The sequence below is a fragment of the Eubalaena glacialis genome, chromosome 2, assembly GCF_028564815.1.
Source record: "Eubalaena glacialis isolate mEubGla1 chromosome 2, mEubGla1.1.hap2.+ XY, whole genome shotgun sequence".
NCBI classification, from domain to species: domain Eukaryota; kingdom Metazoa; phylum Chordata; class Mammalia; order Artiodactyla; family Balaenidae; genus Eubalaena; species Eubalaena glacialis.
Genome location: NC_083717.1, coordinates 54655704 through 54670511, shown reverse-complemented (window position 1 = coordinate 54670511; position 14808 = coordinate 54655704). Strand labels below are relative to the sequence as shown.

Genomic DNA, 14808 nt, shown 5'->3' with positions numbered 1-14808 from the left:
TTCAAAGGCACATCTTTTGTAGAAGGTGATCTATATTTGTGACTTTTTTAAAAAAAAAAAAGAAGTGTCTTAATTAGTGAATTACTGAAATATCTACTTCCATCAAGAAGACAAGAAGAACATAGAAACTGATTATTATCCTACTTGTGTCCGGAAAACAGAGGAAATACAGAAAACTAAGTATGTCCAGGTGTAAATCAGCACCGCTTGACTTCTCAGACATGAATCCCACAATGATCTTATCAAAACGAGATCCTGCCTCTGTGGGGCTGAGCGGGCCTGGGACTCTGCAGTTATCACCAGCCCCAGGTGAGGGCAATGCTGCGGCTCTACCCACCAACCTCCGGACAAGGACCCAAGAACACAAGGAATTACGTGCAAATGGTTTTTCAGTCTAAGACCCATGGTGCAGTGTGGGCTTCCAGGACCAAGGATGCCCTATCTGGTGATCTCAGCCATCCTTAACTTCCGGTAGGTGAGACACAAGGGTCATCGCCAAGGACGCCCCATCTGTGATACCAGAAATCATATGGGCCCTGACCTTGAATTCAAGGGTGCCAAGAGCTCCTGGCTCCAGCCTGCCAACTGCAGAGGATAACTCTGCAGTGTGTCTGGTGAACGCTTGTGAGGAGCCTTATGGACATAAACAAAGGCTTCCTTCTCAATTATTTTCCCTTTGCAAGCCTGGCCTTTACAACCATCCTACGGTTTGAGGTGAAGCACCTCTAGAGAGCCCCGGCAGGTCCATGGACCCTGGTAATGATGTCGGCCCTGCACCATGGGGTGTCATGTCTGCTGAGCTCCTGGGCTGTGGGTAGAGATCTAACAGTCCCCGGCACATCAAGCCAGCATCCTCCCTTCCTCTGTGGAATACATGCCAACAGTTGTAATATGTGACAAAAGGATTCCCTCTAAAAACCAGGACTTTCCCTTAGAAGCATGTAGCCCTGCCCTGCGAGTGGGTCAAGGAGCAGCTCCCCAGGGTGCTGGTTGTGTCCTACCTGCTCCCATGTTCCTGCACCAGGGAGGCAGGTTAAAGCTGCAGACCCAGCGTCCCACACCCACAGGCCGGTACTCCATGCTGCAGCCTCCTCCTCCCCAGAACCCCGCACAATTCCCCACTAGCACCCAACTCTCCAGCTCTCTCCAGCCACTCTGGACTCACTGAGCTCAGGGCAATGCCTCCCACTGCTACGTTTATTATCAGGCTCTTCTGCACAGAGAGGCCCACAGGGGCCGCCTCCCACCTTTCCGTCGAGGACAGCCATGGGGGCAGGGGCAGGGGCAGAGGCACCCCTGCTGAGCTCTGGCCTGCCGGGAGAGGAGGACCTCTGACACTGCTCCCATCTTGCAGATGTTGAAACTGAAGCCTGAGAGGTCATATGACCCTCTCGGGTCGCAAGCCAGCAGGTGCAGAACCCAGAGCCTGCTCTCCACAGTGCTCTCCGCGGCCCCCATCTTGTTCACTGTGACCAAGCCTGCCCGGGGCCTCCTTCTCAGACCCCAAACTGTCTACCAGCATCTTCCTTCCCAGGCCCGTCAGGGACTGTGGCCCCTCCTAAATTAACAGGGGTTTCCTCAGAGGCAGGAAGAAGGGGTGAGAAGAGCCGGCCATCACTGAGGTGGGTCGGGAAGCTGGGAATGAAGGAAGCCACACGCCACTTCACAGGCCATGGAAGGTCAGCTTTATTTCTACTCTGTGTGGACTGAGGGGCTGCAGCCTCAAGTCAGCCTCGCCAGCTCTGCCAGCCTCTACTATAATTGGGTTTTTCTTAGAAAGTCTTGGAGGGAACGGGGCAGGCAGGGCTGACACACACAGAGCAACCACACGCCCAGGCATCACCCACCCTTCGGGAGTGAGGGCAGGGTTGGGGGGTGGCCGGGGAGCCAGGAGGCTGGCCGAGTCCCCCCTGCTGCTTCAGGCAGGCTTCAGTTTGCATCCGGCTCTGCTCCAGTCAACAGCTCAGATCACTTAACCCGCAGTTCCTTAAAGGAAGGGATGTTTTTTTCTGTTTTAATCACAGTGCCCAGCACACGAAGTGCTAAGTCTGTGAACAATGAAGGAGCCTTTCCGAGCCTCCCTGTCCTCCCGTTTCCTCATCAGCACCTGGATCCCACCACCCTGTGAGGCGGGGAGGGGGCAGCACCCCCACCCCCCATCCCGGGCTGCCCATCTCAAGGAGGGCAGAGAGCAAAGACGGCAAGGGCTCAGTTTTCCCTCCACATCTTGGCCAGACCCCTAACGGTGACGGCTGTCATGCTCATTTAAAAGCCCAAGTGCAGCACTGCTGTGGGAAGTGACCCAGGTGCTCACAAGGCCACACTGCCCAGGGGCAACTGCTTCCTGTCCCTGCTGTCTGAGAGCAGCAGCCTGCATGGGGACGTGCCAGAGGTCCAGGTGGTCATCTCGTCTGCCCACAGCCCGAGGGTCCCTCATCACCCCAGCTAACCAGCTGGGGCACCCCAGCCCCCATCAGAGATGGAGCCTTCTCTCCAGCCCCAGAGCCCTGTGCTCATCCAGGCCTCCTGGAGTGAAGCCAGGGATGAGGACCACAGCTCGGTGAGAAGCACAGCCCAAAGGCCCCAGAAACAACCTAGCCAGGGTTTTGCCAACACTTCAAACCAGTGGAATCCTCCCACTAATCAACTCTTAAGTGGAACCCACAGATACATGTGTGCATGTACATCCCTATCTACTACATCTATGTGTGTATATATATAGAGAGAGACATATATAGACAAACACATATCATGCATTCTGCCCCTGGCTTCTTGGCATCAGCAGTTTCTTTAGACTGGGCTATTCTGCTACACAGCGCACTGTAGTCAGATATTTGGACAGTAATCAATTTCTTTTCTGCCCGTTATGGCCTTGGGACTTGTCCCTTAACTTTACCACAATGCTCTAAAGTGCCTGCCTCCACTGCAGGCTTCTGAGCCAGAGTGCCAAGGTGAGAGCTGCCATTTGGACATGACTCTAGCAGCCACTGTAGCAGTGCTCAGGGCCAACTGCGGGGAGAAGACGCTGCGTGGACACACTGGGAAGGTGCAAGGAGGAGCCAAGTCAGGTGCTGTCCTAAGAAGGATGGACTCAAGCACCCCTGCAGGGTGAGCGCAGGAGCTGGAGCGGCAAAGGGGCAGGAAGGGGTGCTGCAGGAATGTGCAGTGCAGCCAGGATGCCTGCTTTGTACCTGCAGGACTGGGGCGAGCCCACTTATCTCTCTGGACCTGGGCCACCTTACTTGTAAAACAGGAAGGCAACTGTTCTTATCTCAGGGCAGTTGTCCTCAGCCCTGGGGAAACCCTGGGGAGCTCGGAACAGCCCAGCGCCTGCCCACCCCACACCAAGGTAGGCAGAGCGCTGGGGGGCCCATCCCCGGAGGGTCCCATGCACCCCCAGGGCAGGTTTAGGTCAACCATACTAGAAAGCACTGTTAAGTGGTTAAGTGCCAGCAAATGTCAGCTGTGGAGACCACTGCCCCAGGCTAGTTGCCAGCAGCTTTCACAGCTCTGAAGAGCTCTGTGGAGGGGAGGGGAGATGCTCTCCATGAAGGGACCTTTCAGAGTCACGTATTTGGGACAAGGGCCTTGGGTGTCTCCAGCTGAGGTGACACCTCATGAGGAGCTGCCTCCCAGTCGGGGTCCCAGGCCTGGCACTGCAGAAGCTACAGGACTGGGACCAACTCTCTGCACTCAGGGAGGGTCGGGTGAGCGGTAACTCCAAGTGCTGGGCTGGGGTAGCCAGGAAATGACGACCATGACAGTTATTTGGGAGGAGTGACCATGACCAAGGGGAGGGGAGGGTCAGAGGGGTCTCCTGAACTGTGGGGCGGGTAGTAGAAGGAAGGGGTGTCCTGGCCACCTGCTCCTGCCACAGCAGGTCAACGCCTTTAATTGTGGACTTTTTTTGTGAAAGGTGTAATTAGTGGAATAAATGGCTTCTTCTGCTTAGAATAAAGCAAACATTTCCTATGCCTCTCAAGCCACAGGGGTGGAATCAGAAGCACACACTCCAAGCTGGGCAGGAAGCCAGCCAGACCAGGTGTGGCAGTGCGACCACGGAACCCCAGACTCACCCTGTCCACCCCAAGGACGGCCACTCTCTGCCCGCCCCCCCGCCCCCATGGCTGTGGATGAGCCAGCCCGGCCCTCCTCATCCTGTACATTCAACAGCAATGGTCCAGGGCTCTCTGGAAGTGGCCCTGAGTCCTACCCGTCCCTCTGCCCCATGATAGGCCAAGGGGCTGAGTCCCTCTGTGTGTCAGGGCTCATCTGTCACACGGGACCTGGATGACATGGGTGTCCCAGCACCTCCCTCAAGAGAATCAGAGGAAGCAGTGACCTGGGAGGCTCAGAGAGGCCTGGCACACAGTGAGTGCTGGGTGAGTATCAGCTGGTACCACCACCCGAGGCGGGGGCAGGGGGCGGGGGGGTTGGCGCAGACAGTCTCATTCTCACCGGAAGGGTCACAAGCTCTCTGAACACTAACACAGAGCCCCCCCAGTTCCGGGTTCTGCACAGTGCCAGCCCTAGGGTCTCCTGTCAACAGGGGGTTGGCAGGCAGCTGTCACAAAGATGCCTATTTCCCCAAGGGGCATGATGTGCAGGATGGCTTAGAACAGGCAGACGGCCCCCCCTTGTTGAATCCAAGTGCTCTTGAGCCTCTGATCTCTGGTGCTTGGGACAAACAGTCCCAACTGAGCTATAGAGCCCGACCCTCCGGGCACATCTTCCCTGCCCGCCCTTAGCCTTGACACACCAACACTCAGAATATCCAAGCAGGGTTTCAACACTCACGACCCTGGAGGAGGGTCTCCAGGGCTGAGAGAGACACGCCCCCTCTCAGTCTGTCCTCATGTCAACCTCACAAAGTCTGTCCTCACAAGATTTCCTGCCTGATGGTCAAGGCTCCAAAACGCTTGATAAAGGCCGGATGGCCAAACCAGCCATTTGATGTTCCTTCCAAAACAAACCTAGATCTGCAGTCCTTTGAAGCCAGCCTTCTTTACCACCACGAAAGGGCTCACTTCTAACCAACAGCAGGAAGATCTGCTGAAAAGTCACTCGTCACAAGTATGTGAGAATATTTCTTTCCTTTTTTCTCAAAGACACAAGACTCACACATGGATATTTCTGTTAGGGTTAGGGTTAGGGTTAGGTGTGTGTGTGCAACAAAGAACAGTTCTGAAGCTTTGGCCTAATTCTAAACTTACAAAAACCCATGCAGATGTACCTCAGTGTCCGCTCTCTGGATCCGAGGGGAAGATTTCTGGTCACTGGCTATGACACACTTTTAGAGGGGCAGGGGAAGGTGCCCTGACACATCTGCTACTGCAAGAGGCTCCACTGGAAACCAACAAACTTCAGCCTGACCTCGGCTGGGTGACAATGCCCATCGGGACTGCTAGGTCGAATTCCGGTGCCTTCCACAGTATGGATTATTCGTCAGCACTGCTGGAAAAGCCCCGAATGTATCTCAATATGGTTTAAACCCAATTCAGATGTCAGGAGCACAGTTTCATCCACACCCAAGCAGGTACCAGTGTGCTCTGTAGCACAGCTCCCTTCTCCTTACAAGTGAGACAGACTGGGACCTGGGACCCTTTGCTGCAGTGCTTGCACCTGGACAATTGTCCCCTGGAGCTACGAAATACAAAGAAACTATAAGGGACTAAAAATAACTGCGTGCATGCACAGTTGGGGCACATTATGGACAAGATACAAAAAGACCAAAAAACACACCCAACTGCCACTGCTGAAGAGCCAGGAGCAAAAGCAGGGGGTAGGGAGCAAAAGCAGGGTACTGGGCATGCCCCCTGCACACACCACCACCAAGGGGTGGTCAGATTACCTAAGCTACCCCTCCAGCCCGACCCCTGGACACACCCCTACCCTCACCCCATACAAGGAACCAGCTCACCACCCCCGCCAGGGAGTGAGCAAGGGAAACTGTTACTTGTTTTCACTCACCCCTGCTGCAGCAGGAGCCCCAGTAAAGCCTTGCCTGAATTTCTTGTCTGGCCTCTTATCAATTTCTATTGATTGGGGAAGGCCAAGAACCCTGGTAGGTAACACAAGGACTGGTTCATGGGACATCATGATGACTGTGCTTTGTTCTGTTGTGTGGGGAGGCCAGACTCTCAGAAGCACTCACACCAGTACAAGAACCTAGCACTGGCTTCCACTGGAGGAGTACATGCAGGTTGAAAGCTTTGTATAACTTCCCCAGTAATTCTTGGTAAAATGGGGAACTAGACTCAACATTCAGAAACAAAAGGAGGATAACTCAAAAAATTCAAATGCTGCGGCGACTGGTCTCATGTTCTGGGAACAGGGACCTTCCTCTTGTCGGGGGCTCTGCTCAGAAAACAAGGGGAAGGGACACGGCCCCAGGCACGATGCCCCATCAAGGAACAAACTGCCCCACAGTCCACTGCGCAGAGACAGGACTGCCTGGGCACCATCGTCTAATGCGAGCGGTGAACAGGAGATGCTCAACAACCAGAGTGAAAATTCCAGGTCCCCCAGGAATGAGCTCCTGCACATCAATATACTGCTAGAACAGTATGTCTTAGCCCAGGAAAGAATCTTTATCCTCTCCTCAAAGATAGTCAAAAGTGGTAACTTGGGCACGCTTAGCTCATTTTGCTTTATTCTTTGGGACATACACTTGTACACACACACTCTCACACACATACACATACCTATGCACATACCCACACACAAATATACTCACACGTGGGCAAACACACATGCACACAACCACACCCATACCCACTTGTGAGGAGGACCTTACTGCCAACTGGACAGATCTCACATTGCCAGCTCCTTCTACTGGTAAGAAATGCCTGCTCCAGAAACACACACACACACACACACACACACACACACACACACACAGAGCCTCAAACTCTTTGCGATTGCTGATGCAATTTAACTACATTTAGAAAAGTTGGTATTTGACTAAATTCCTTTTTTTTCCAAAGAAAATACAAAGAAAAATAAAACTTCACATTGTATACCACCATGAATAGAACAAAAACCTTATTGCTTTAGTTGTCTTTTTCCTAGAATAGAAAATAACCACTTCCAACCAAACAAAAAAACACGAAGTTAAATGCACACAAAAAAATGTTGAAGTTTCTATATATTATAATAAGATCTTTTAGGATTAATACTTCAGGGGAGCCTAATATTATCAACTTCCTGGCATTTAGTTGTTTTCATTAAGATTACAGTACTTTACTCTCTGTAAGCACTGCTTTCCTAGACCACAGGTTCAAGGCAAAGAATCCATGGCAAAGTCACCGGGATTGGAAACCAAAACATCTTATTATACAACCAAATTGACATTCCCCATGAAGTAAACACAGTTGATATTATAAAACATGGTATGTCTCAGATAATTATATTACCTACCTAACTGAATTGCTTTGAATATCCACACTTGCTGGAATTAAATTTTTAGTCCAAATATAGTTATTATATTCTCAAAATAATTTTCTTTCTCATAGTCTTTCCTGTTACCTATTTAATATCCTTCAACAAAAGTATGTGATTGTTAAATTTGAGAATAAAAATGTCTCAGTATAAATTATGAGTTTAGTGACTATATTTCATTATGTAAAAGAAAACCATGAATCTTTTTGCCAAGGCTTGATATTGACCAATCCAATTAACACACCCAGCCAGCTGTCTTTGTTTTCCACTTAGATGACAGATGGTTTCCTTCTTCAATCCCACAGCAGAGAGTATAGCTAATTTGAAGACTACTCCAACAGTTTAAGGAAAAAGAAACTTTGGTGTAAGAACTATCTTACAAACCACCTTTTCACCCCTAGTTTTCCTGTGGTAGAGATAATTTTGGGAGCATGTGTAGGTAGAAACAAAAAAATATTAATTGTGTCTCCTACATATTTGGAATTTTAGTCATTCTGCTAAACTTGAATTTTGTCAAGTAACTTGGGGGAGGACTGACTCTCCCTCATAAAGGAAACTCTGAGCTTTGTCACTGTCTGAGAGAGTCTGGCACCCAATGCTGGTGGTAACTTAGTAAAATCTACGTGCAAAGTGGAAGAAAAGTCAGGTCACTGTCTTAGGATCCGTGCCAATCTAGACATTAGGTACATCTTTTTAAAGTAGTGCTTCTCAGACTTTTTCCAGCCTAGGAAATTTCCACACTAATGTCATCGGGAGCACGCGCCAGGCACACATGCACACACGTGTGCACACACCCACACACGCCTGGGAAGAGCGAGCTTCGGCAGGCTTGTGGGTTCAGCTCTTCCTGCAGCTCCCACAATCACCGCTCCAAACTGTGGGAAGCAGATGGCCCTGTGGGTGTAGCCAGGGTGTGGGCAACAATCCCACAAGTCCATCCAAGAGACAAACTGGAGGAACATTTTTTCCCAGGAAATTAACCCACACGTAAGTCCCCTCCTAGACGGCCCCTCCCTGACACCGACGTGGCTTACATGGCCTCAGGGCCCCACCCCCTCTGAAACTCCAACACCACCTGACGCTTAGGGCCCCTGCTTCTGCTTTATCCTCAGCAGTATCCCTAGTCCACCTCTGCCCGATTTACCTATTCACACGTCACACAACACCATGAGGGGAAAGACGTTTACCTGTTTTGATGGGTGCCTAGAATGGCATTTAAAGCATAGTAGGTGCTCAGTAAATATTTGTTAAAAGAATGAAAAATCACAAAAGTGAGTCTCTGTAAAAAAAAAAAAAAAAAGATCTTTATGTAAAATTATCAGCCTAAGGACCTCCTCATTCTGCAGAAATGACTGTGCGAATGTTACAAATGAGCTAGAAACTTCCCCCCGTATAGAGGCTGAACACATGCAGCTGCATGAGCAGGGCTGCAGGTCTGAATGAACACGTGGGATGAAGCAACACAGATGCCCAATGAACAGGAAAGACGGGGCGCTGGAGAACCCCCATCCTGCCAACCCAGGAGCTGCCAGACCCGGAAGCTTCGGGCTCTCCGCTGATTCGACGGGTAGGGGAGGGTGGCCTTGGCAGAATCTCCTGACTTCCCCTGTTTGTCATCTATAAAAGGGTATGATCATCATTACCTCACAATTTATATTTAAAAATATGATTTAAAAATGTTTGAACCACTATGAATGGGAGAGGCATGATAACGCCTGGCCCCCAGGAAGCCGGAACAAATGTGAGTTGTTATTGTGACAGCTCGTGTTCAGCCTTGGGGTCCCTCTTATTTCTTGGATAATGCCAATTTCACCCCAACTTTTTTTTTTTGGGCCACACTGTGTGGCTTGCGGGATCTCAGTTCCCTAACCAGGGACTGGACCCAGGCTCCTGGCAGTGAGAGCACAGAGTCCTAACCACTGGACCGCCAGGGAACTCCCATGACCCCAACTTTTAAATCAAATGTTTATTTTGAAGTGCCAATATCTATGTTTCCTTCTCCAGAGGCAAGATGGCTGGGTGGCTGAAGGTGTCTGGGGGCCTTGTCCCCTTGGACTCAGGGGTCTGGGCAAGCCATGCATTCCCACCTCGCTGTGCTTCCAGCCCCTCAATTCTGTACAATTTGTCTAACTCTCTTCTTTATATACAATTCTGTTTCCACCTCTGAGACATCATCTGACCTGTATCATTGCCTAAAACATCTACCCGGCACCCAAACCCTCCCATCCTAGCCTTCAGAATACGATTTAAGCCCTCTTTCTGGGAGCCTCCCTAGGCCTCTTGGAAGGCCACTTTCCAAGCCCAATCCCCTAATGGGATTCTTCTTGTTGCTCAGTATCAAGTGTCTGCTGGTGAGCAGGCCTGGGTCCTCTAGGTTTTGGTCCCACTGCCTTAAATGACCAGATCCTACAGTGTGTGGACCACTTCCCTCTTTCTTAGCATCCTTCCCCAAGCAAACAAGCACTTCATAAATGACTTCGGAAATTGGAGAGGGTGGGAAGAGGAGCCACATTCTTGCCTTGTCAGCCAAGGGTGCTGGGGGGAGGAGCTGGCCTTCAGGTGGAGGGTCAGTGGATTTGTTCTCCAGGACCCAGCCTGCACAAGCTCTCCCCAGCTCTCAGCTCAGGGAAACCAGATCCCTGAGGCTCAGCTTCGGACCCCAGCCCAGGCTGCTGCTCTCTGCATGCCCTCCTGAACACCTCGCATATACAGGCCTGGGATCCATGGGGCTGCTGTCCAGAGATCCATCACCTGGCCTTCGTCCATGGCAGTGGTGGGAGCCCCACACAGAGAGTGGCATCCCCAGCCCCCAGCTCCAGCAGCACCTGTCCCAGCATCTCGCAAGCTCCCAGGCCCAGCACCTCCCAGTGGATGGCTCCACTGCACCTGTGAGGGCTGACCCACTGGTACAGCCCGCCCCTCAGTAACTTTTCTGCCATCCCATGAGGGACAGCTATGCCTTCGGCCATAACAACAAGACTCAGGCTTGGAGGCCTCTTCCCTGGGCGCTATCTTAGCACCAGGACCACTGGCTGTTCCCTGTGTCAGCTCTTCTGCATTCTGGGGAGTCCCTGTGCAATCCCCCATGAGGAGTTCTTTACATCAAACTTGCCCTGACCGAATCAGCTGTGGTTTCTGCCTCCTCACTGGACCCTGACAGATACACCCAGCCCCTGCATGAATGTCAAGGTCCTCTCATAGTCTTCACCTTAGTTTTGCAAATCACCTCTAATTTAAGTTTTCCTAGGGGCCTGCACTTCCAACTGAGCCCTCGTCAATGTGGCACTGTGTTACTGTGCATTGGACAGGAATCCGCTCTTCACCTGCCTGAGACGCCAGCTGACTCCACCCGTGAAAACCCCACTTCAATACATAGAACTGAATGTTCCTGGCATTGTAATGTTACAGCCAAACCTTGGTTTTCCAATTGTCAGGCTTTTAAAAGCCAGAGACTTCCTATCTTTATATTCCATGGGGCAGTTCATACATTTCAGAATAATAATGTATGAACAAGAATTCAGGTACCAGAAAAATGCCTTTGGACACTAGGGAAAGAGGGAGAAAAAAACAGAAAGTGAAAAAATATACCAATAATAGGGACTAGAGTGTGCATTCATATTGAAGAATTTGGGTGCTCATAAAGAAACTTTTTTTTAATCAAAATGGTTTTGGTTCTTAATTTTGGCCATTTTGACTAAGTTACGGCTCAGCTCCATTGACCTCCTCAGGCATGCACGGGCCCTACGCAGGAGGATATAGGATGTGTCTGTCTGTAGCAATCCTGGAATTTCAACATCCATCTTACAAACAGCGTGTTTATACAAAGCACCAGCGAGAAAAGTGGGTGGAGGAGGCTTTTAGATATTACTGGGTTCAGCAGCTGAACAAATTAGAAGACAGGAAACAAGGAAGTTGTTCCCGAGAGCTGACCAAGGAGATGCACCCCCGTGGCTTTGCCCCACCCGCCACCCAAACAGATCCACTCTGCTCTCAGGTTCTGCAGTTTCGCCAGATTTTCCACAGCGTCTGAAGTTTCACCCATTAGATACACAGATGCATCCGTTTATGTTACAGGCACCCTCTGCTCACACTGGCTGCTCCACCTGGATGGAGCTGGAGCCTGTGCGGTCACCACCTCCCTCCAATCCAAGCCCATCCCTGCTGACCTCAGGGCTCGTCCCCATGCCTGTGCCCTGGAGAGGGCTTGGGAACAGTGGGTTCTGGGGGACTGGGGCAGGCCTGGGGGAGAAGCCTTGGGGTGAGGCGACCTCAGGACACATGCACATGTGGCCGGGGGGGGGGAAACGGCAGGGGAAGGTTGGCCCACATTTATTACCAAACCCTGGAGCACAATCAATGCAGAAGCTGGAACGCACTGAATGTGCCAGTGCTGGGCCTCAAGGGTCCCAAACAAGCACTGTCACCAACTCTCCTGATCTGGGAGAAGAGCATCCCATTTAAAAAAAATACTATTTTTAATGTTTATGTATGCTTTGCCTCATTCCAAGAAAGATTTGAGGCAGCTCACAAAAACATTCTTGGCACAAAAGGAGATGAAAACGAGGAAATCATGGTGGTGGACAGAAGTGAGGGCAGAACAATCCAGACACTGGTGAGGAAGTCCGGGCTGTCTGCAGGAGGTGGGTGAGTGTCAGGCTCAGAAAGTCCTGCCACCAAGACCAGCAGTAGCCCCAGGGTGTGGGACGCCATCTGGCCCTTTACAAGTGTGTAGGAGGTGCCTTCGGCTGTCACAGTGACCAAGGGTAAACGGCATGGACACTCATAGCGGGATGCGGGGATGCCCCGCAACAATCCTGCACAATTAATGCCCTACGTCAAATGCCGACAGTGCCCCAGGGACACCCCCAGGCTATAAAACAAGCCAACTGCTCCAGACCCATCCCAGTCCTGATTCTAAGGCCTGGTTCTCCTGTAGGAGCTCACTGAGAGGGTGCCAACGACAGAGGAAGAAAATCCCCAGTGTGTGACACTGACACCCATTATGTGACAGAGGAAGAGACCCCCCAGTGGCTGCCTTCCTGAAACTCAGGAGCTCACTGCCTCGGACACTTCTTAAACCTTCCTTCCTTGATGGCAAGGCCCCTGAGTGACAGAGACAGGCAGCTCAGTGTCAGGAGAACAAGGTGTGGGCTAGCCCACTGCCCTGCCAGACACCTCCTGATCCCCAAGGGCTCATGCTCCTTTCTGTCCCCTGGCATTGGCACCCCTGCATCCTCTGCACAGACCTGGAGGGGGACAGAGGTTGGAAACCCCTGACAGGGTCTGAATTTTCCGACCACAAGGCTATCGGTGGGTGTAGGTGGTGGGACCCTGCTCCCCTTCCTACTTCTCGCTCCCCACAGGGCCAGCATTTCTGAGCTATGGTCGATGCTCCTCCAAGGCAGAATTCAGTCACAGAAGACCTGACACTGAACTCAGAAACGCCCCTGAGGAGAGAAATTCCTGAGCCACATGCTGGGGTCAGGTCATTACTGCTGCTGTGTTACAATGAGAGTAACAGCTGGGTAAATGCTGACAGTCAGCCAGTCCCAAGTGTTCCTAGTGACTTTAAAGGGACTCCAAATCTAAGAAGTGTACAGTGGAAATCAGAGTCATAAAACTGGGTCCTGTTTCCCATAGCCACAGGCCAGTTATGCGCTCAGGGGGACTGGGGTCCTCTCAGACCCTCAGTCCCACATCCATCCATCAGCCTGGCCTGATGGAGGGGATGCAGGTGCTCGAAGGCCTGGAGGGCCGGCATGGGAAGCACCACGGGACGTGGTACCTGGAACCCCGGACACGCCAGGTCACTTACGAGCTCGGAGAAGCCTCGGACCACCTGGCGCCGTTTCAGGTTGGTCTCTCCATCCAGGTTGGCTGTCTCGATGTGGCACAGCCCGTCGGGGTCACTGGAATAGAGCAGCAGGATGTCTGCAGGGATGATCTCGTTGCAGCGAAGACGCACAAAGTCTCCCACGCGGATTTCTTTCCAGAATCGGTTCACGTACTGCTTTTCTTCCCTGGTAAAGAGACAGCCGTTAACAAGTCTGGAGGAGATCGATGGAGGCCAAATCTGGGTGATGGGCACACGCAGCTCATTGAACACTTCGTGCCACTTTCTGGTATGCTGAAATTTTCCATAATAACAAGCATTTAAAAGAAGATTCCTAAAGGCCACATATAGTGAAACTCCAGTAATATGAAATATCTAGAACAGGCAAATCCATGGCAATAGAAGGTGGATTCGTGGCTGCCAGAGCCTGAGGGGAGGGGAGATGGGATGGAGAGAAATTGTTTCCTGGGTACAGGTTTCCATTTGGGGTGATTAAAATGTTCTGGAACTAGGTAGTGGTGATGGTTACACAACACTAAACGCACTAAATGCCACTGAACTGTCCACTTTAAAATGGTTACACTTTCCACTCCTAGGTATATACCCCAAAGAATTAAAAGCAGGGACTCGAATGGATATTTGCCTACCCATGTTCATAACAGCATTACTCCCAATAGCCCAAAAGTGGAAACAACCCAAATGCCCAACAATAGATGGATAAGCAAAATGTCATATACCCATACAGTGGAATATGATTCAGCCATGAAAAGGAAGGAAATTTTGACACATGTTACAACATGGATGAACTCAGAGGACATTATGCTAAGTGAAATAAGCCAGTCACAACAGGACAAACACTGTACGATTTCACTTTTATGAGGTCCCTACAATAGACAAATTCATAGAGACAGCTAGTAGAACCTCTGTACCTTCTGCAGGATGGAGATCACAGCAGATGTATCCTCTCCACGACACTCAAGATGAAGGAGAAAATCACTCAAATGAGTGCCTGCCAGTCAGCTTTCAACACCTGATAGTTATTATTGATTAATAGGTAGTAGGATGAAAACACGTGTAGATTTCTGCTTTAGATTTTTTTTCACTCTGGAAAAATGGGTTCATTAATCCTACAAAGGGCATTTTTAAGAGCTCCTTGGAGGCAGTTTTGTCCAGTTTTATAAATAAGCAGAGGAACAAGACTTTATCTCAACATGACATTCTACATGAGAAAACTGCATCAAAAAATCCTCTGGGTTATGTTGTTAGGAAAATAAAAAGCCCTAAAACACACTTCACTTTCACCATCACCTTCTCACTGGCCCCCCACACTTCCTCGCCTGAGTTCCCGGAGAACAATTCAGCAGCGAGTCTGAGTCTCACCTGACTCCTGAGCGCTGGGTGATGAGTCCTGAGTGTCAGACCTCTATTTTATTCCACACTGTGGATCTGAGGGAACCCACGGCAGACTTCCAGGGGCTCCTAGCATCAGCTGCCCCAGGTGCTGAAAAGAGAAGTAGCCCCTTCCACTATAAGCC

At 50.8% G+C, this 14808-nt stretch overlaps 1 protein-coding gene across 1 annotated transcript in view; it reads right to left on the bottom strand.

Annotated features, from left to right (window-relative positions):
- The window catches only part of ATP10A (ATPase phospholipid transporting 10A (putative)), a 178716-nt gene that overhangs the window by 96569 nt on the left and 67339 nt on the right, over window positions 1–14808 (bottom strand). Inside the window, exon 2 of the mRNA XM_061180005.1 lies at window positions 13256–13460. Coding sequence (XP_061035988.1) covers window positions 13256–13460 — 205 coding nt within the window. The remainder of the gene's footprint in view (window positions 1–13255; window positions 13461–14808) is intronic.